At 38.9% G+C, this 20,274-nt stretch overlaps 1 protein-coding gene across 4 annotated transcripts in view; it reads left to right on the top strand.

Annotated features, from left to right (window-relative positions):
* The window catches only part of NME7 (NME/NM23 family member 7), a 92,222-nt gene that overhangs the window by 15,204 nt on the left and 56,744 nt on the right, over nucleotides 1-20,274 (top strand). For 2 of the 4 annotated variants that reach the window (XM_075034303.1, XM_075034304.1), the window contains exons 2-6: nucleotides 2,772-2,879; nucleotides 6,348-6,514; nucleotides 11,686-11,796; nucleotides 15,439-15,489; nucleotides 17,343-17,550. In XM_075034303.1, coding sequence (XP_074890404.1) covers nucleotides 2,772-2,879; nucleotides 6,348-6,514; nucleotides 11,686-11,796; nucleotides 15,439-15,489; nucleotides 17,343-17,550 — 645 coding nt within the window. Of the gene's footprint in view, nucleotides 1-323; nucleotides 344-2,771; nucleotides 2,880-3,180; nucleotides 3,323-6,347; nucleotides 6,515-11,685; nucleotides 11,797-15,438; nucleotides 15,490-17,342; nucleotides 17,551-20,274 lie in introns of those variants that run through there. The other 2 variants (XM_075034306.1, XM_075034305.1) reach the window with 2 other exon arrangements.

Raw genomic sequence — 20,274 nt, 5'->3', positions numbered from 1 at the left:
ATTGTGATCATTTTATGTCCGTGAAGCAGAGGAAATTCTAGTTATGGCCCAGGAGAAGCTTTACAGACTTTGGTTTGGTCTCTTAGAAAACTATTAGTTCTCCATATTTTCCAGATACAAAACAATAATTGATTCAAATTTTCCTGCTTACTGACAACATTACTTGGCATTTGGGGGTTAGCTCTGCACTGTTTTTCAAGTCTAAGTAGCATTTATTACTTTGCCTTTGCTTACAGTGCTAAAAGAAGATGATACAAAATGGTCATTTCTGCCATTCAGCTGAATAAGAAGCAGTGGCCAGCAGAGCTTGCTGAATAACAAACATGAATAGCTCAGACATTGAGTAAGATCTTATCAAATGCATTTCAAGCGGATTTTAAAACCAAGGTTGTGTTAAAAGAAAAAAAGCAGACCAATTCCTCACCAGACAAGACACACAATGTAGTTTCTCAATGTAAACGTAAGGTGCTGATGACTGATACTGGTTACTAAGTGAAAAATCTAATGGTGATTTCTTTGCTTGTTCATGTAAATACATTACTTCCCCAAGACAAGTAAGCATTTGGAAGTTTTGGAATTTTTGCTTAAATGAAAATTAGTAGCTTCTCTGCCAACTGCTACCTAGAAAATATATTTGAAAGTGATGCTATAGTATGAAATACATAGCACGAAGTAATGCAATTATATATGTTTTCATGTTATGAGGAGGCATTGATTAACGATGATACATCTTTTTTTATTTCATACATCACTAGTCAACTTCTAGAGGTAGTACTCTAGAAACAGGACTGTTTTTTCTTTTTAGACAACCACTTTGGTAGAGAACTGCTTCTTTGTAACATCCATCCTTGACAAGATGATGGTCAAATTAATCAATCAAATGTTTTGTCTTGTCTTCCAGCAGTGTGAGTGTGTTTAAGATGAAGGCTGAAATCAGTCATTTATTATTGTCTGTGAATGCTTATTATTGCTTACTGCCAGTGACATGCCTATATAGGAGAATTAAGGTGTGAGTTTTGACGTAAGAAAGAGTTTGTTCTGGCTTACATGTCTCCAGAATGACAGCAGTAGCAATGAAGACACAAGCATATTCTAGCTTAAGTAAGGGCCAGAAACCTGGCTAAGTCCCTAGGGAGTTTTTGTGCTGGATGCTGCTCCTAAAACACAAGTTAAAGTATTGTCAAAGGCTGCAGTGTGCAGTGTAGAGATAACACAGAACTTAAAGTAGCTCATGTAAATAAGGCTTTCAGTGCTGTACAGACTTCTACAGTTAGAAATTAAAGCTTTGTGTCCTTCACAGAGCACTGTGCTGCTGTGATACAATCGTATCTTCGTTTTGTGGTGTAGGGGTACCATAAGGGCTGACAGGAGGGTGGGGCACTTGCCACAATGCTGTTAACTGAACAGGTGCAAGTATTCATCACATTGTAAAACTCTGAAATTGTTCTTCATTATCTCATTCTTTCCTGCTGCTGCTTGTGTTAGGACTTCAACCTGCAAAAGCACTTAGTCCTAAGTCAGTTTTAAGCTGAAGATGCTTAAAGAAAAAAATGCATTGACAACAAAAGCAAGATCACTGTTGTTGTTTTGTTTTTTTCTTTTTTTTTCTTTTTTTTTTTTTGTTTGGTTTGGTTTAATGGTTTTTTTAGATGTGTGTATGTCTATAGGCTTGCACTCACTAGGAAAATGATTATGATTCTTTTCCTGCTGGTGTTCCAGAATAGTCATGAAACCCCATGGGAACTCTCTGTCCTGTTGCTTATTGAGCAGTCTTTGAAACAACTTAAATGCTGCTGTTTCTAAAATCTGAAGGACTAAAAAGGCCTACGTGGCTTCAACTTGAACTCCCAGTGGTACCTAAATGTTTAAGATGTATAAGAAGAGTACAGATACATGTAAAGGAGTGCAAGCCTGTGACAAGACCATGCTTACCCTCAGGAGTAGCAATCAGATTTAGAGGAGGTGTGGAAAATAAAAGTTTAGAGCTCTGTCTAACAGCTATCAAATAACTGATATTGCAGCATCAGTAGCTAACAAACATATACCGCTAAGAGGTGTTAGAGCTGCATGTCCACATGCATTGCATCACCTTTGTGCTTACTTTTCTGTAGGATGTTATCCTCTGAAGGATGAGGAGTGGAGAGAAGCTACACATGTAGCTAGTTTTAGAATTATTGCAGTCTAGCTTTCTTGTCACACTCCTTAGGGGCAGAAAATGAGTTGTAAATGAGATTGGGCTATTTATGCTATATGTAAATTTCAGGAAGTTAAGTAGTGAATCAAACTAATATCCTTAACTTGAATATGTTTATCTCATCATCAACAGGAGTTCAGATATGACTGCTCAGGAAGAGGAAAGTGTTTTCTTGTAGGATGTGTAGAAAATGTGTTAAGATTGTATAATTTAGTTGTGAGCAAACACATTTTTAACAAATGAAAATAAATCAAATATTTTCACAAAGTTGAGAAGTCTAACAACAACTTCTACAACAGTCCACGTTTCATGACTGATGAAATCAGAATAAGTTTTAAGTTTGCCTGGAAAACTGTCATGCTGTTTCCATCATACTTAAAAGATGATAGCTAACAAGTGAAAAGATGTCACCAGCTCTGGTAAGCAGCAGATGATATGCAGAGTGTACAAGTGCATTTATTAGTGATGTTTTTACTCTTGTGATAACAAATGCAAGGAATTTTTTTATTTGTGTGTTTTTACATATAAACCATGTATGCTTTCTGTAATAGTCCTTTCCCTTCTTTTCTTTTTCAAGAGTCACGATGACAGATTTGCTTTCACTGCTGAATGGTATGACCCAAATGCTTCACTCTTTCGGCGTTATGAACTTCTGTATTATCCAAAAGATGGATCGGTTGAAATGGTAAGAATAAAAGAAAAAAAAAATCTGTTGTCATAAGTGTAATATCCAATTAAACAGTTTGTAGAATGGCAAGCCACTGCCTATGCCTGTTAATTTTCCAGGTAAGGAAAATGTAATTTAAGACATATCTTGCTCTGTTTCTAAAACTAAAAGAAAAGCAAAAATACAAGTTCACAGTGTAGCATGTGGAAGAGCTTCCACATTTATGGTTTTTGTTTTGTTTTTTTCTTAAAGCTTGCTTTGGTGTGGAGAGATGCTTTTTCACAAATTTGTTTTCATTCAATGTTTACTTGGGTTTCAGAAGTGAAACTCAGCAACGCTGACCTACTGCTTGAGAAACATAAATTGAAGCTGATTCCAAACAGGGGAATAAACTTCAGCAGGAATTCCAGAAGCCTCTGAAGAGTAAAATGTAGAGGAGTCTTATCAAAGTAGAGGAAATGGTAAATTGCTCTTAATCGGCTTTTAATGAAAGGAAGGATGTTTCAAACAGTAGAATCTAGATTTTTCCATCAGTGGTGCTTGCACAGATCTTTCTGACTTGTGGTTCATACAACTAATCCCCATTGTTTATTCATAGCAGGTTAAAACAAGCATTTTGCAGTAGGAGGCATATGTATAAAAATGTAATATGTACTGTAAAGATAATCCTAATAAACGAACCAATACTTTGTGCTTCCTTTTAGGAATAAGTGAATGTTTTGGACTAGTCTTTTCTGGTTTTTAATGAGACCTAAGTGTCTGAGAATAGCCTAGATTTGGATATTCACGCTTAGTAGTTTCATTATCAAATTTTAGTTTTCCTGCTATAAATATCAAATGCAGAAATAAGAAAGCTAGTGTAATCTGCCTTTTCTTACCCAAACTGCTCACTGAAACCCTGGTACCCACCTGTGTGAGGAGATGCACTTTGCACTTTTTACTGATAGTCTTTTTAAACAAACTCTGTCATGATGTTGTCCCTTTTAAGTTAGTTCTTTGTATGATGTCTGTGTGTGCACAGTTGTCAAAATGTGATGAATTTTATTTTTTTATTTCCCAGAGACAGTTTAGCTAATCAGTCAGGAGCTGTAATAATCTTCCTACACAACCATGTGTAGGCTGGCAAAATCGTTGTTCATTTCACCTAGACGTCTCAAAACCAAGAGCTTTCAAGGTGTTCTTGAGTTTCTTAATGCATTCAGCATCAGATACCTATGGTTTGGTAGACTAATGCATTTTGCTAGTGTGCTCTTAGGTTAAGATAGTATGGTGTGTACACAGTCATGAGTGTATATGGGCTGTGTGTGATCAGGACACGAGTTAAGAAAAGCAAAAATGCATGTAACACCTCTAGAAAGAATATCTCAAAATCACTATTGGGGCTGAGTTTGTGGACAGAGATTAAATATAGAATTCTCTTCTGGATTTTTTTTTTTTTTTTAAATTTCTGTAGAATTTGGTGCTTCTTTCTTTATTACTGCCTAATTCTTCTGCATCTTTTGGTATCTTCCCAAGGAGATGACAGCTTGCTCTTACCTCTAATGTATTTGAGGAGAAGGGAGGTAATGGATATGAGCCAGCTTCTCCCTGCTTGTGAGAAAGATGTTTCATTCCCTTTCCCACCTCCCTGACAATAGTTCTCCTTTATCACACACCTCAGCTGAGGGTGGAGCAGAGCTGTTGAAGGCTTGTGTTATGTGAAGTCCTCAGCTCTCCTTTTCTTTCTCAGTCCTTCATGTCTTTGTTCCTGTGAAGAAAAATGACAGCAGGAATAATGAGACAAGTTTCCAGCTTGCTTTGCAGCTGGAAGAAGACAACATAGGTTTTTGTCCAAGGACAGCAAGCAGCTCTTATGATCAGACTGGATCTCTTGACAAAGAATTTTCTATAGTTAATAATTCTCATGGGGAATTCTTAAAGCCTGAACAACTTTTCTTTCTACAGGAGATTTCCTAAAAAGAGAGAAGAAATCTTTAAAAAGGACAGATTCTTAGCAGAGAACTATTTTGTTTTGGGTAATTTACTTCTACCTGTACATGGGCAGGAGGGGAACAGTCCAAACAGTCTTACATTTCTTCTGCTGTGGCTTATCATTCACTTTATAAAAAGGTCTTTTAAACAGATCCAAAATTCCATTCCAAACAAGAATTCTTTAACACAGGTAGATGCCTACCCCCCACCTTTATCTTCTGCTTGAGAAGAGAGAAACAGCTTGGTGCCTTTCTAGCAACTGCTAGTGAAATAACCAAGGAAATGTTCAGATTTTTGGTCAAGATATTGAAGAATTTGAATATGATCAAGACAGTTAATACGCTTCCTGGCAAAGTCCAGGAAAAAACCAAATAGCTGAATTCAAGTGATTTTTTTTTTTTTTTTTTTTTTTCAGCATGTTGTCATTTCATTCCCTACCGCACTTGAATAGAGGACACTTAGTAGGAGCACATATGAGGGGCTAAAGACATTTCAGTATAGAAGGATTCTTCCTTATAATCCTGCCTCAGCAGAAGGAAGTATCAAAATAGTTTATATTCTCTGATCAGCAAAGTTTTGGCTATTCTGGAAAAACTTACAATTCTTCTAGGCTTCTAACAGAAGAGAATTTCAGAACATGGAGGAGTATGCTCTTAATTCCCCACCCCCCCCGCCAAATTTGTGGGAATGATGTTCATTCTTTTAATGCTATTCTAGTCTATATACCATTGCAATGAGGACAGTACATGTAATTCAAGACAGAGAAGGGGAAGTTTGGCCTGAGGAGGACAAAACTCTTCCTTTCGTAGGATTCCATTTCCCCAGGAAACTGAAGGCATCTGTAATATCTACATGCAGTGAAGAAACTGTTCAGCAGGTTGCCTTTTGTGCTTTGCCAGCCCACCCAGAAAACTACACATTAACATCTTGCTTCTTGCTTGGAATGATGATATATAGCTGAATTTTCTTGACAGGCTTTTGAGCTTGCAGCTCTAGGCAGTGAGAACGTCTCAACCTAGTGTTGCAATCATCCATCCGTCCCTAATTCTGAGTCTTATGCAGTCAAATAAAGCGTAGTATCACTGGAACGATGCCCTGAAGAGGAGACCTGCCACAGTGTGTATCTTGATCATTCCTGGTGCGAGCCATTGGTCTGTGAAACAGCATAGATCTGCTAGGGGGAACTCTCAGTGAGACTGGGCAGAGGTATCCACTAGGCACCTGAACCATTTATCACAGCTTGAATTAGCACAAGCAAATGATAAAATAAAAAATGCGAAGATAGCTGTCAGCCTGAGACTATTTAAATGGAATAAATTTATAATTGTGGTTTAGTCGTCTAAGCTCCCCTGGTACACTTGTAAGTTCAAAAGGTTAGGAATTAAATCAATTTAGTGATCAGATTCAATCCCACAGTACTATGGAAATTTCTGAAGGTGGAGTAAAAATTATATTGAGTTTGCCCACAGCTTAGATCTCTTGCTATGGTAGATTTTAATCTTCTTTTCTCTGCAGTATGATGTGAAGAACCGTCGCACCTTTCTGAAGCGCACCAAGTATGAGAGCTTACACCTTGAGGATTTATTTGTGGGCAACAAAATTACTGTTTTTTCCCGTCATCTATCCTTAGTGGACTATGGGGATCAATATACAGCCCGCAAGCTGGGGAGCCGCAAAGAGAGGTAAGAAATCACATTTTTTGAAGTCTTCCTCTGTGGTGGGGATTTCAAAGTAGTTGTTCTTTGCTGGAAATGAGGCAATTTTTCTGCTCTATGGGGAGAGGAAGAGATAGCTGCAAGCTTGCATGCAGTTTGAAGTGATCTGGCATACTGATAGCTGGAGAGAAGCAAAGTGGCCCTGCTTGTGGCCAAACCCATTGCTACGTGATAAATCTTCAAGGCCAGCTTCTCCATAGTGTCAGCTGCTGCCTCCTCTAGGTCTCTTGGGAGAGAAGAGGGGGAGGAGGAAAACAGGGGGTCCTGTTCAGCTTTGTTACTCCCCCAGGACAGGCAGCAGTAGGATTCTTGTGATATATGGATTCTCTTGGGGCAGAATTGATATGGTAACCCTGATGTGTGCTGGGCTCAAAAGGCCTGGATCTTGCAAAACTAGTACCTGTCTCTCTGGGATCTGTGCAGAAGCCTCGTGCCTTACCAATCAGATCTACACTGTGTTAGTAGTAGTAACTGAAAACAGTAGGAACAGGAGTGAGAGAGGCCCATTCCCATTCTCCATTGTTTTTCTCACTATGGAGGATTTTTTCTGTGAATTTTTTCAGCACCTCCTAAACTCTGTGTGCATGAGGACAGGAAGTATAAAGTAAGAATGTCAATAAAACCTATAGGCTTGTTTGTTAAGACAAATTTCGTTTATAATGGATAAAGATAAGACTCATAATTTCTTTTTGGTTGAAAGACTTCCTTTGCAAAAGACTGTAAGAGCCCATCCAAGAAAAAAAATATCAGGAGAGACTTAAAATGACAGATTAATTTACAAGGAATTTAAATCTGGTTTGACTGCAGTGCAGGTAATCTCTGAATTTGCAAATTAATAAATTTTGATAATTTGCTCCAGCTTTTTTTGAAGAGAACACAGAATATTTTCTTAGGCATGATGTTCCAGTAAGCCCTATTCATCTACTTTAATGCTCCCTCCCACTAACTGGGCTTATTTTGAACTCTTTTTGGAGAGTTGTACATAACCAGACATACAGGAAGAGTTGCAAATTTTAACACACATCTTTGTCTTAACCTCACAAAAATATTGCGATTGAAATGACTGCCATGATATCCTTCTAGAAGGAGTTCTCCAGGTACTTTTTCTCCAAGCTGGTTTTGGGAATGGTGGACGAGTAGCAAAGGAGGTGGAGAATACCAGAGGACAGCTTCTGTATATGTGGCTACTCTCTCTGTTCCTCAGTGGAACCTTGGGTAGATTACATCTGTCCTGTTTATGTTTTTTATATCAATGTAACTTTTTATAGTTGTGTATTTCCTGCTCTGCCTAAAGTAGCATAAGCCCTGGTGCTGATGCAGTTATATCAAGAAAAGGCAGCTTGTGATAAAATGACATTTTCTTCTTCTGGTAAGGGTACTTGCTGTCTATACAGCAACACTATAGTTGTGTCAATGAAGTGGTCCTGGGAGGGGGTGAATTTTTGTACTGCTCTACAAAAGGAAGAAAGGGAATTTATGACATGTCAGCTGTTTGGAAAACATTTTAGGAATGTTGGCTGAAAGATAACATAGATAGGCAAGTGGTGGTACATATTCAGAGTAGCCCAAAGGAACATAGTGAAAGGTGTCTTAAATAGGCAAGGGATCCTCAAAATCCAGTTTCTTCACAGAAGCTTTCACTGGGTAAACAGGGTCATATTAAAACAGTCCTTGGGCAAAACAGTTGCATGTGAGGTATTTGTCTTTTTGGCCTGTTCCTAGCAGGTTTTACAGCACCTATTAGTTAGATAGATATAGTAAGATTTCTGCAATATGTGGTAACTCCTAAAATAATCTGTAGTTGGAATTCTATTAATATTTTTAAGGATGTTGTATGAGGCAGAATGTTTCCCCATCTTTTTCTTGCCTTTGTGCTGTGCGGGACTATCAGCTGTTCAGTTCGACTTTGGAAATATGTTCTTTGGTCACTGAATATGTATGCAGACAGGCTCAGCAAAGGCCATTGAGGGTCACTGAGGAATGTATATTAAAAAAACTTGTATGTTTTGATTTAGGGACATTTGTTTTTGTCAGTAAAGCAAGTGAATGTGACCCCAGGTACATGAGGTACAAAACAGATGTGTAAAAAGAGGCTGGATTTGCACACGCCCTTCCTGGAATTAGGCTAAAATTATTAAGACAGTTCTATGATGTTTCAATTTCTACACCTACTTTGCTTAAGTCTTGGGTCAATTTTTAAATACAGCCATATATGAGTGTTATTCCCTGCTCCCCTCCCAGTGTATCATAAGGAAACCATCACAAACAGTGACTAAAATGGGTAAGTAAGCATGTGCTTACTTAGGGGATACCACATAAGGAATCACTGGCATGGGACAGGAATTTCTGTTTCTGTCGTCCTTCACTTGTGATCCTGGGTGGTTGTAACCTCAGGTAAAATCTATCTGACTAGTGTGTCCTGTCTAAGTAGACTATATTTAGAGTCAGTTAATATCATTGGTTTTGAAAATGGTGTTAGAAAGCTTGTGTCTCAACCAGAAGTATTTGAATTCTTTTTTGATTGGGATATGTTATTCTTACGCTTCTAGTCATTGACATAATCAGTGTTTCTTCCTCTACAAGACATAAACTACTCTACATGCAAGAGTCCTATTATTAGAAATAAGTAGATCTCAAAAGCATAGCCACAGCATGGTTTGTGCACTGTTCCTTTGATCAGTTCTCATCTTCTGTTGTTTCAGTACTCATTGCGGTACTGTCGTACAGTCCCTCTGAAAATGTAAGCAAATGAGCTTAATTTTCATTCTTTCTCCTTTGTTTCTAGACATAAAGCTGTTTCAAAATGTACTTTGCAGACTGCATCATGTCAAACCACAAGAAACGGATTCCTAATTAAAACTAAAAATAGGGCATGGATCAAAATCCAATCTCAGAAATGGTCTTCAGCTTCCTGAATTATACTTTTCTTATCCTGCATACCTCTGAGAAGCTCACACTGAAATGTTAAAGTGTTAGAGAAGAGATGTTATAAGTGTTGCTCATTGCAGTTTATGTAATGTCTTCTAGGTAAATTGCTTCATAATGCAATATTTCATTACATATTAGTAGGAATTACAGTTTTACTAGAACGCTTGAAATTATGAAAGTAAGGGACATTTCTAGCATTAGCAGTCTGACTCAAATAGCCTGTGAAATAATATAGATTCAAAAAAGTATTCCTCAAGGAAATGCAAATGGCACTGGAGATCTCATTCCAGTGGTTTGATCCTTACTGTTCGTGGTAGGTGACAGAGTTGAGAACATCTTATGCCAGGATGCAGGTCATGCATTCTGTGACCGGGTGGGTACATGTCATCAGTCAAGCACGCAGCTCCTCCCCCTCATGTGGTGCACCCTGTCCTATGATAAATAATATCACAAAATGAGGTGGAGCTGTGAAATCCTTGGGGGAAGAGGGGAGCAGGCTACAGGCTGTAGGCTGCATGGAGTATGCTGGCAAACTGTGTTGAATGTTGGCCAGAGGTCAGCCTTTCCTGATCTGAAGATAGGGCTAAACCAACTTTAGTTTGCACTGCAATGGACTGAAGCATAGGCTTGGCTGACTACTCTCATGCAGTTTCTGGCTACACACTTAGACCATCAGTCTTTTTGTGTCGTATTTCCCAACGAATCTGGGCCTAAGCTGGTCTGTGTATGTGAGCTTCCTGATGCTTGAGGAAATCTCTGTTTATTTCTGAGGTCTGAAGGTCATCTACGTCTCTCTCTTAGTTTCAAGTGAAATGTAAAGAGGAAGATTTGAACATATGTCACATTTCCTGTCCTAACACCTCCCTTCCTTTAGATTTGCTGTGAAATAGATAGTCTCTCTGTTCCCGAAAGACAGTCTGTCTGTCAATGTGGGGTCACTTAAGATTCAAAGTAAATGTAGTGGAAGTTCATCCATCTCCTGTAACCTTAGCATATTTGCCCTGGCTAGAATATATTGCTGCTAACCCAAAGGCTGCTTTCCATGCTATGCTGGTATATAAAATGAGAAATTTCCAATTATTTGCCTTTCATTTAGGGAAGTACTGCAGTAAAAAATTCTATCTTGGGTAGCCTTCATTCTTGTAAAAGATGGAAAGACCTCTTTAGGATTGTCAGAGACATGGAGTTTTTGAGATACAGGGTTGAATAAATCTGTTGATTTGTAAGCTGAGCACATTTGAGGCTGACTCACCACAAGATGAATGCAAATAGAAAATGCCATTTTGCAGAGCTTCTTTTTGTGCTTGTTATTTTTGATTAATAACATGTTTAGTGCTATGGTGTAGTTGGTGCCATGTAAAGTGCACTAATAAAACAGTCCTGGCCTTGGGGATGTACAGTATAAAAAGATAATTATCAAGAAGACAGGATGTACGTGGAAACAATGATGTGGGGGAGAGTGTAGAGATTTTTTTGATTGGTCTCCCTTAGAATATAGCTGTCAGTCAGTATAAGAGACGTAATACCTCCTCTGCCAACCTTTTATTGTGTCTATTAACAGTGTCAGCTATTTGGCATGCAAATTGTATACCATGAAATGTTTGTACTGTACCAAGCACAATAGGACCTTCTTCTCACTAAGGCCTCCAAATATTTTAAAAGTAATAATAAAACAATCACTTCACTTTGAGTTTTATGGAAGAAGCACATATTCAAGTAGTATTTTTAAATAGGGATTTTTAACAGCTTAGCTTTTATGTATATAATGATTAACATTAGGAAAAAAGGGAGCTGAGCAAGCATAGGGAGACATGAACCAATCAGTTGTGTTCTAACCTAGAGCTGTGAGTGAGGAGCTATAGAGATACACACTAGCTAAGGAAGAAGTGGTCAAATTGTTTGCTTTGAGAGTGAAGGGAGAAGCCAGTAAATACTGATTGCTGGTGGAACACTGTGGGCTGACTTGGGTTAGAAAGCAGAGGAAATTATAATGTGCAAAGCTAGTTCTTATCAGAATAATGTCTTGCGCAGGCATTCAAGAGCAGCGTGGAAATTGATGAGACACTGGGACTAGGATGTTTGACTGTGGCAGAATTTCTCTCTTTGATGTGATGTTTTTTTTGTCTGAATATAAATGCAACATGCACACCAAATCCTTTAAGGAAAGTAGTGTTGGCTGTATCTCTCTACCTTTTTTTTTGCCTCCCCAGAACGCTGGCTTTGATTAAACCTGATGCAATGCCCAAGATTGGAGAATTAATTGATATCATTATTAATGCAGGATTTACAATAACTAAGGCCAAAATGATGGTGCTTTCAAGGTAAGGAATTTTTAAGGTTAGCTCTATTGTATGTAAATATTATTTTTGCAGTTAAGAACGTTCTCTGAAGCTATCCTGTGTTGTTCCACACATCAAACCCATTCCAGCGAGTAGTAGAGGGAAGACTCATCAGTTTCATAATCATGTAAGTTTCTGAAAGCATGTAGAGAATTAAGCGAAGTATTAAAAAGTTCTGTGCAAATGAGTATGGGTGATTAAATATGTAATGTCTCTGTATGAATCCAAGGTGACTACCGTAGCTTTAGCAATTCAGTAGTGTTTACTGCTGACATGTCTGTATGTCCTTGCCTCATGGCTTCCTGATACAAACCATGTTGCTGACTATAACAGCGTTGTCTTTAAAGTAGTTGGTTTGTTCGCTCTCGCTAAATCCATTATCTTAATTTGTGCTCTCAGAGCCCAAACTTGTTTGCTTTTTAATGACTGGAAGTCCCAGGCAAAGCAAGTGATCTTCTGATGCTGTTGCAGAGTTGGACACATTTTACTCATGTATCTTCCTAATCCCCCCCCAATGTCACTGTTCTCCACTTATCTCATTGAGCCACAAGATTTTAAAAAAGGCATGCTGCAGAGGAAAGAAAACATAATTTACCCTAGAAGACTTCCCCAAAGTTACTGCACTATTTCTCTGATGCTCCTTTGCCAAACCTGTTCATATACAACATGTCTTTGAAAAGAAAAGCTAACTGTCTTAAGTAATACAATTTTCATGTGTTCTTATGATTTCTGTGTGAGGTCAGGAACCATTTTCCCCACCTCAAAACCTTCTTGGTTTTCTGAAATATGGACAAAACAACTATGTGACTTCCTCCTCTTGTCTCTGCATTCACCTGTTGCAATGTTAGATGATACTGGACCCAGATCCTCCCTCAAACAACTCCAGTTCATGAGTTCAATCAGGTTTCTAATGCTGATTTACAATTCACAATGTCTTTCAAGCCAGCTTTTTTTGGCTTGCTCTCCTGCAGTCTGAGAGATTTGATCCTGTAATGTTGTGTTCAGTGGTTCTCTATTTCAGTGTGTGTCTGAGAACTTGAAGAACTGTTGAGCCAAGTCACGTGCTTTAGAGTTGACTCACACTGAAGGGAAGAAACTTTGAGACTTGAACTTTTATTGCCTATTGCAATATGAAAATTTCTGCTTGTCTTGTGTAATTGAAAATAATTATTAATAAGCACAAGATTGGGCTGTGATACTGGATATATTTAAAAGAATGTCTTGAGTATTTGTGGTTGCTCTGCATGCTATATAAACTTGGGACCGTGCCATTTTAAAATTATAGAACTATGGCTTTGCCAGAGTCTTCTGCCCTTAGATGTCTGCAGGCATGCTTGTTCAAACCAGCATCATCATCTACTGCTTTCTTTAAAGGGATTATTACTGACATTTGTCTGGCAATCACTGTTAAGTAGATTCATGCCTTCTGTAAAAATTGTAGCCAAGATATCAAAGCAGGTGCCTGCCCTTACTTTCACAGGTCAGCTCTCTAGTGTCTTCATTTACTCATATGTCAGTTCAGTCTATTATTCCCAGATGAACACTGTTTTCCGTTCTTTAACAAGAGAGATGAAATGAAAAAGGAACTAAGTTACAGAGCACAACTGCAGTTTTATATTTATTGCAAAAGGAATTCTTAACGGAGTGGTAGAGCTCAATTTGTTTCAGAAATATATCCCTCAAATATTTCTTCACATTCAGAAATGATAACACTTAATCTGTTTGCATACCTTTTTCATACTTGCTTTCCAAAATTATTTGGTGAATTAGTTTCAGAAGAGGATTTTCTGGTGAAATAGTGAATTGTAAGCAAAAACTTTAGGCTATTTGCAGAGTGTAGGCTTGAAGCTTGAGCTTGCAAGAGTTCCAGTGACTAGCATAGTTTTTAAATCATGTTTGCCTTAAGAAATGGAAGGAAAGCATATTAGCGGCATGGTCAATGAAAATCTTTTGAATTTTGAATGGCTTATACTTACACTGAACTGAAAGCAACAAACCAGGAAATATTCAGTTCCAATGAGCAAGTGGTCATTTTGATAAAAAAACTGGAGAAAGCTCTGACTGTTCAAATATTTGTCAAGGTTAGGAAAATTAAATTTTACGTTCTTCCTGAGGTTATTTCTTTCCTTTGGCAATACTGGGCTTAAGTCTGGACTGCAAACGGGAGAGAGATGTGAAAAGTTCCATTGCAGATGACAAAACCATGCCTTTGTTCATACTTGGAATCTGTTGTTTGAAAAACATGCAGGTAATTTCTTTCCGTAAAGAGGGCTGCTCAGGTGAGCAAAATCATGGAGACCAGGAAAAAATCAGAAGACTATTTCTGCAGGTAAAAAGAATTTTCCAATTTTTTAGTCTCCCTGCAGCTCTGCCTCAGTTATGAACTTTGTACCAGACTAGGGCTGAGCAATATTGCTTCTTTTCACCTGTCAATCCTCCTGAAGAACTTGTCCTTCTCTACAAATTCCAGCTTCAGAAGGTAGTACGCACCACAATTTGGAGCAAGCCAAGACCAAGCCTGCACTTCTGAAAGGGAATTTTGAAGCTGCAAAATAACTTGAACACCTCCATGGATTTTTCTAGCTGTTGCCATGCAGAAAAAGCAGTGCAGAAAGCAAGAGTTAAACATGAGAAGCAGCTGGAGAAAAAGCAGGGAAGAGAGCAGTTTGGTTAGCTGCAAGGGGGTGGTGGGGTGAAAAGCCACAGGATGGAATGCCCACTGCTGGATGGATGGTGAGTCTGCACCATGGTCCCTGAAACTTGTGTGGTTGGGTAGCTGAGCCCAGCGCTGCTAGCGGTGTGGCTGTGGCAATGCAGAGCTTGGCGAGGACCACCACCCTGTCTGAGAAGAGTACCTTTTTGCTTCCAGTACCTGACTAAAGGCTAAGTAACAGCTGTGGCACAGACATACTGTGTATGCCTGGTGGCCTTTATTTGCCTGGCAATGTAAGGAGCCCCCTTCATTACAGAAGCTCCATTACTTTGGGAGAAAGCAGTGTGTAGTAACTGCTGTGTTCCCCAAGGGGAAGTGCAAGACCAAATTGAGTTTTCAAGTGGGAAAGCGTGGGAGAAAGCAAGTTTTAATCTGGAGGGCATTGTGCTGCCTATGTGACTTGTAACATTGGAGGATACTGAATAGAAACCAGGTTACACAATATTCTGTTGTGCACCAGTGTAATCAAACACTAGCCTTGATAAGGAAATAAGTTCCAGTGAAGCAGGTAGATTGTTTATGCTTTAAAACCTAACTTCATTAACCAACATACACACTCAAACTGAGATGAAGGATGAAAACAACGTAACAGCAAATGGCTTGGCAAGAAGGTGACTGTGCTGCATTTATTTCTTAACCTGAGAATGTGGGGACCTACAGGCTTCAGTCATTACTTCCTTCCCACAGCAGGAGCATAAGGAGGAGTCAGCTACAAGCTATACCTGTAGCCACACAAATATGAAAGAAAGTTAAATGTAGTTTCTGTTATTGGACGTGAACACCCCACAATCTGTCCAGCTTGGGTAAACATTACCAGTAGAAACATGCTGATGAATGAATTTGTGATTTTCAGAGGGGTTTCTATCTGTGTGCATGTATGTATCTATATCTATGTCTTTTTATTCTTCCAGAAAAGAAGCAGCTGATTTCTACGTAGACCATCAGTCAAAACCTTTTTATAAGTAGGTATATCAATTTCAGCTTGATATATATTAAGCTTATTTATTGAATGCACAGGATTCATTTGCTGTATTTGGAACTGCAGAACCATGGGAAAATCAGAACTCGTCTTAGTTGAGTGGAGCCCTTTGCAAAGTATGCGCCCTGTTCATCTTCCTCCAGGGACAGATCCTTATTTCAGCTATTCAGGGTTTTCCCTTTGCAAAGTATGCACCCTGTTCATCTTCCTCCAGGGACAGATCCTTATTTCAGCTATTCAGGGTTTTAACTGACACTCTTTACAGCCTGATGATATCAGGGGAATGTCTTTGGTCTCAGAAGTGAAAATGCTCCTAGCAAGGCGAAACTTCAAGCCGAGGGAAGGAGCATCTTCAGGATCAGGGTGGAGCTTGCAGGTAATGAGAACTAGGGGGGAACACTTAGCTGTGAGAATTGATTTGGTAGCAAGTACCCCAAATCATAAGTAACTGAAAGGGTAGTGCATGGTGCAGTTGTTTACTGTACTGCTACCCTTGGACAAAAAATCAAAATTCCATGATGCTTCACCTAACATGAAAAACCTTAGTCTTTCCATAACTGACCAGATTGATGCTTATGATCCCAAGATTGTAAGTCTAGTGAATAGTAGGGAAAAATAGCAATTCTCCTTGTTTGGAAAAGAATGTTTTTTCGTATTAAAGAATTTAATTTAAAAAAATTATCTAATATTCAGGATTAGTCTGCACAGTAAGCAGTGTTGTAGAAATTGCTTTTTTCTTGGGTGTATGTAAGCCATTTAACTGTATCCTAGACAAGCAGTCTCTGACCAACAGAACCTGAGTTCCTATAGCTTTTCCCTATGTCGTTTCTTTATGTTTATGTAACTTTTCATAGTTTCAATATCGTTCCTTTAGCAAAGAACTAGTAGGATTTCTTTTCTCTCCTTGCCCGCTGATCATTGCATAAATGATCATTAGGAAGAAGATGGTTGGAGAAGCATACACATCCATAATTATAATTGTGTAAAGCTCTTTTTTTAAGAAAGTAGTACAAAAAGCATTGAGTCAACTTTCTCCTTTGTTGGTTCTGTCCAGACTACACAGTGAAAAGGCAGGCTTGTTGGTATGCATGTTTTGTAAAGATAGAGAATTATAGTTACAGTGTTTTGTTTAGTTTTTAAATAGAACGCTTGGGTTTCCAGTTTGGGGTGGTTGTTTTCTGTATAAGTGAGGTGGTCAGGACAGAGACAGGCTGCTCCTGACAACCTCATCTCCTTACTCAGATTCATCCCATTAAAATCAGTTGACTTCTGCTTATGCCAGGATATGGTAACTCACTGTGTGGTTAAGTCCCCTCTCCCCCGCAAACTTTCTAAATCTTGCTTCTCCCTTCTTTCCCGCTTTGGATTTTGGCTGGGCAAAATCCACGGGAGAGATCCACGGGGCACTGGAGCAATCCGTCCTGACAGCAGTGCTGAAGTTGTGTCAGTGGGGAACACAGACAGGTCATGTGTGAGAATCCTGAAATCCTGCTGTGCAGAAGACATGCTTAGGAATTGTTCCTGTCAAACAAATGGTTAGCAGGGTCTCTTTCACTCTTGCCAGTACTGATCTTTTAAAAATTCTTTTGAAATCTAACATACTACACAGTAGCTTCACTAAGTTTGTATTATCTGGTTCTTTTTCTACAACAGTAATAAGGGAATGTCTGCACATGACCTAGTCCAGCCTCCTCCTCAAAGCAGAGCCAACTTCAAAGTTAGATCAGGTTGCTCAAGGCCTTGCCAAGTTGAGTTCTGAGCACCTCCACTGGATCATATGGATTTTTTGGTTTTAATTTGTAGTGTAGATCACCATGTGCTGTTTCCATTTTGCAGTGAGCTTCTCCAGTTTATAACGAGTGGTCCCATTGTTGCTATGGAAATCTTAGGAGATGATGCAGTTTGTAAATGGAAAACATTACTGGGGCCAGCAAACTCTGCAGTGGCTCAGACTGATGCACCAGACAGCATTAGAGTGAACTTTGGACACGATGGCCTAAGAAATGCAGCTCACGGCCCAGATTCGGTTGCTTCAGCTGCTCAAGTAAGTTTTTGACTGTTTGTTGACTGAGGTTTATTTTTACTTTATCTGGTAACAGCTGGGTCAGGAATTCCTCATTTTTTCCCCACTTGAGTTCAGAACTAGTTTAGATATTCTTCATGAATCCTTTTTAGCATGGAAAAATACACTGTCTGAAAACAGAAATCTTGTTTATCTCCGTCACAAAGGGGAACCTTGGGCACTTTGATCAGGAGAGCATGCCTGGTCATTTTTAATGTCTTCTGTACATTACAAACATTGAGTTAATTGCATAGTCTGCGTAATCTACCTATAGCCTACCAATGTTGGTCATAAAAAGAAAGGGATTAAACAACTAAATCCTTTTGTGCCCTCCTGTGCTTTGCTTATCTGTTCTCCTCCACAGTCCTCACTAGTCTTCTGCCTGCAACCTACTTTCCTCTGCTGTTATTGTTCAGAATGAATAATTATGAAAACAGGCCACTTTGTAGTGCTTTGTGGTTTGAAAGGTAATACAGTGGGCTTGGCTTTGAGGAGTTCGGTTCTCTTTTGTTTAGTTTGCAGTGTGTCTTTCCTTAGTGCTAAGAAAAAGCCAAGGGACTGGGTGATAGATACTACCAACATTTCTACAGATTTGAGTTGACTGTTTGTATGTGTTGTTGTGGGGTAGGTATGCTGATAAATGATGGCAAGAATGAAGTTTACCTCATGATTGATTGGTATTGCACTGTGGTGCCTTAGCTCTAGAGCGGTGAGGAAAAGATACCCATTGTTGCTTCCTTGATCCTAGTCTTTCCTCTATTTAAATTGGAACAGCTGCAGTAGCACAGCTGGAGAGAGGCCTGCCCCAGAATACCTAATAAGCTGCCAAGTACTGTATACTAGAAAATATATGTAGAGATTATATCCTGACAGTGAGGGCAGAGTTAGCCAGTCGCTTCTTCTAGCTGGCTGTTAGGCTGCGTGGCATAGTAAGCTAACTGCAAAGCGTGGGCGGTTTTCTGCTGGTCAAGCACTCATTTCGCTTATCTGCACAGTGCCTGGGCTGCTGGATCCTCTCCGTGTGCCTCTGGTTTTGACAAGAAATCATATGCTGGACCTGAAGTACTTTTTCTGCTGGCAGGCTTGATGAAAACAGTACAGAGTCAGAAAGAGTTTGGATGAAATTGATCTTTTCTGATGAAGGAGAATCATAGTCAGAAAAGTCTTTGTAGTTCTGGTTAAATAGCTGGATGTCTTCATATATAAGGGTGAAAGTTTCTCCTTGTTCCTGTGTACTGCCATGACAACTGTGCCTGCTTTTGAACCAAGAGCTTAGGAAAGAGTATCTATTCACATAAAATTTTGATTAGAAGCATAAGTATGTGCTTTGGCTTAAGTTGTTCTTTTTGCATTTCATTATTTTTGAAATGGTGTTTGAAGGCCCCGTTCATCTTGCAGCATTTTTATGACTGTGGGATTATTTTGCTGAACTTTTGCAGGTGTGTGCATCTTTGTGGTGTTACTGATACCACTCTTCAATAAATCAACCAAAATTGTGACTTGAATACCCCTATGCCTGTTTTAATTTAGTAGGCCCAGTATTATATGGTTGTATAGCAGTTGCTGTGGAAACCAGTTGCCTGTGTCTTACAGAAGCTTTGCTGAAAAGAAAGAAATATAAGCTAAAGAGACCTAAACTAACTCTTCTGAAGGAAAGCTGAAGTCTCAACCATGTTTAATGAACGTATTGTAAACTGAACAGTTAGAGTGAAAGACTGCATTGTTCTTTTGGTGGCTAAATGGCAAGTGAAAGTATGCCTCTGGCATACTCTAAGCTGGTGTCTCTCTGCAGGCCAAATTTTGGAATTTCTTTAGATCAGGAATAAAGAGAAAGGAAAAGAATTTTCTTTTTAAGGCTCCACTTTGTTATAGTTTGGCATTTCATTATCCTAGTACTTCAGCGTTATTTAGTTACTTTCCTGTTATGACTCTTAATGGATAAAACAAAGTGTTAAATATCGCAAATATTTTGCTGCCTTTTCCTTGCTGCTTCTTTTAGAGTAAACATTAGTTAATAGAGTGAGACAAGGTCTTTGAAGCATACAGCATCTTTTCAGTAGAAGGATGTAGGAAATGAACACTTTTGTCTCAGATGGGCCCACTTAACATGTGGATTATTTGCTCGGAGAAAAAGAAAAAACATTTTCCCTTCTCTTGAAAGATCCATTCGTTTGAGTTGTATAGTTGTTCAAGTAAGCATTACAGAAACTGTCAGAGTGCCATGAGCTAAAGACTGGGCGATAGCTAAGTCTATTCCATCTGAATTGAGCTAGTAAATTAAATGAGGCAATTCCAGGAAATGTCCTTTAGCACTGCTACTGTTCCACAGGAAAAAATCAGATAGTTTCAGTAGTAGTGTTTCCAGGATAATATTATTTCCCTTAAATAGAAATTTATCAATTCTCTTACTGAATTTGACCAATAGGTCTGAAATGGAATCTGTGTTTTGAGCATTTGACTAGTGTTAATTGGCAGATTGTGTAACATATGTGAATAAATGGTATGGAGAAGGTGTGAAGCTGGCAGTGAACAGGGAAAAAATATCACTGAGGAAAGAAACCTGGCTGTCAAGCTCAGCCCGGTATGGTCTAAGACCCAAGCTATGTGATACCTGAATAGTGATGGTGGGAAGAAAGGAAGTGATTGGAGGCAAAGAGGTTCTTTTGATTCATCCCAGAAATCAGAGCAATTGAGTTCATCAGCTTC

Source organism: Buteo buteo, chromosome 8 (genome assembly GCF_964188355.1).
Source record: "Buteo buteo chromosome 8, bButBut1.hap1.1, whole genome shotgun sequence".
NCBI lineage: Eukaryota > Metazoa > Chordata > Aves > Accipitriformes > Accipitridae > Buteo > Buteo buteo.
This window is presented reverse-complemented; position numbering and strand designations above follow the sequence as displayed.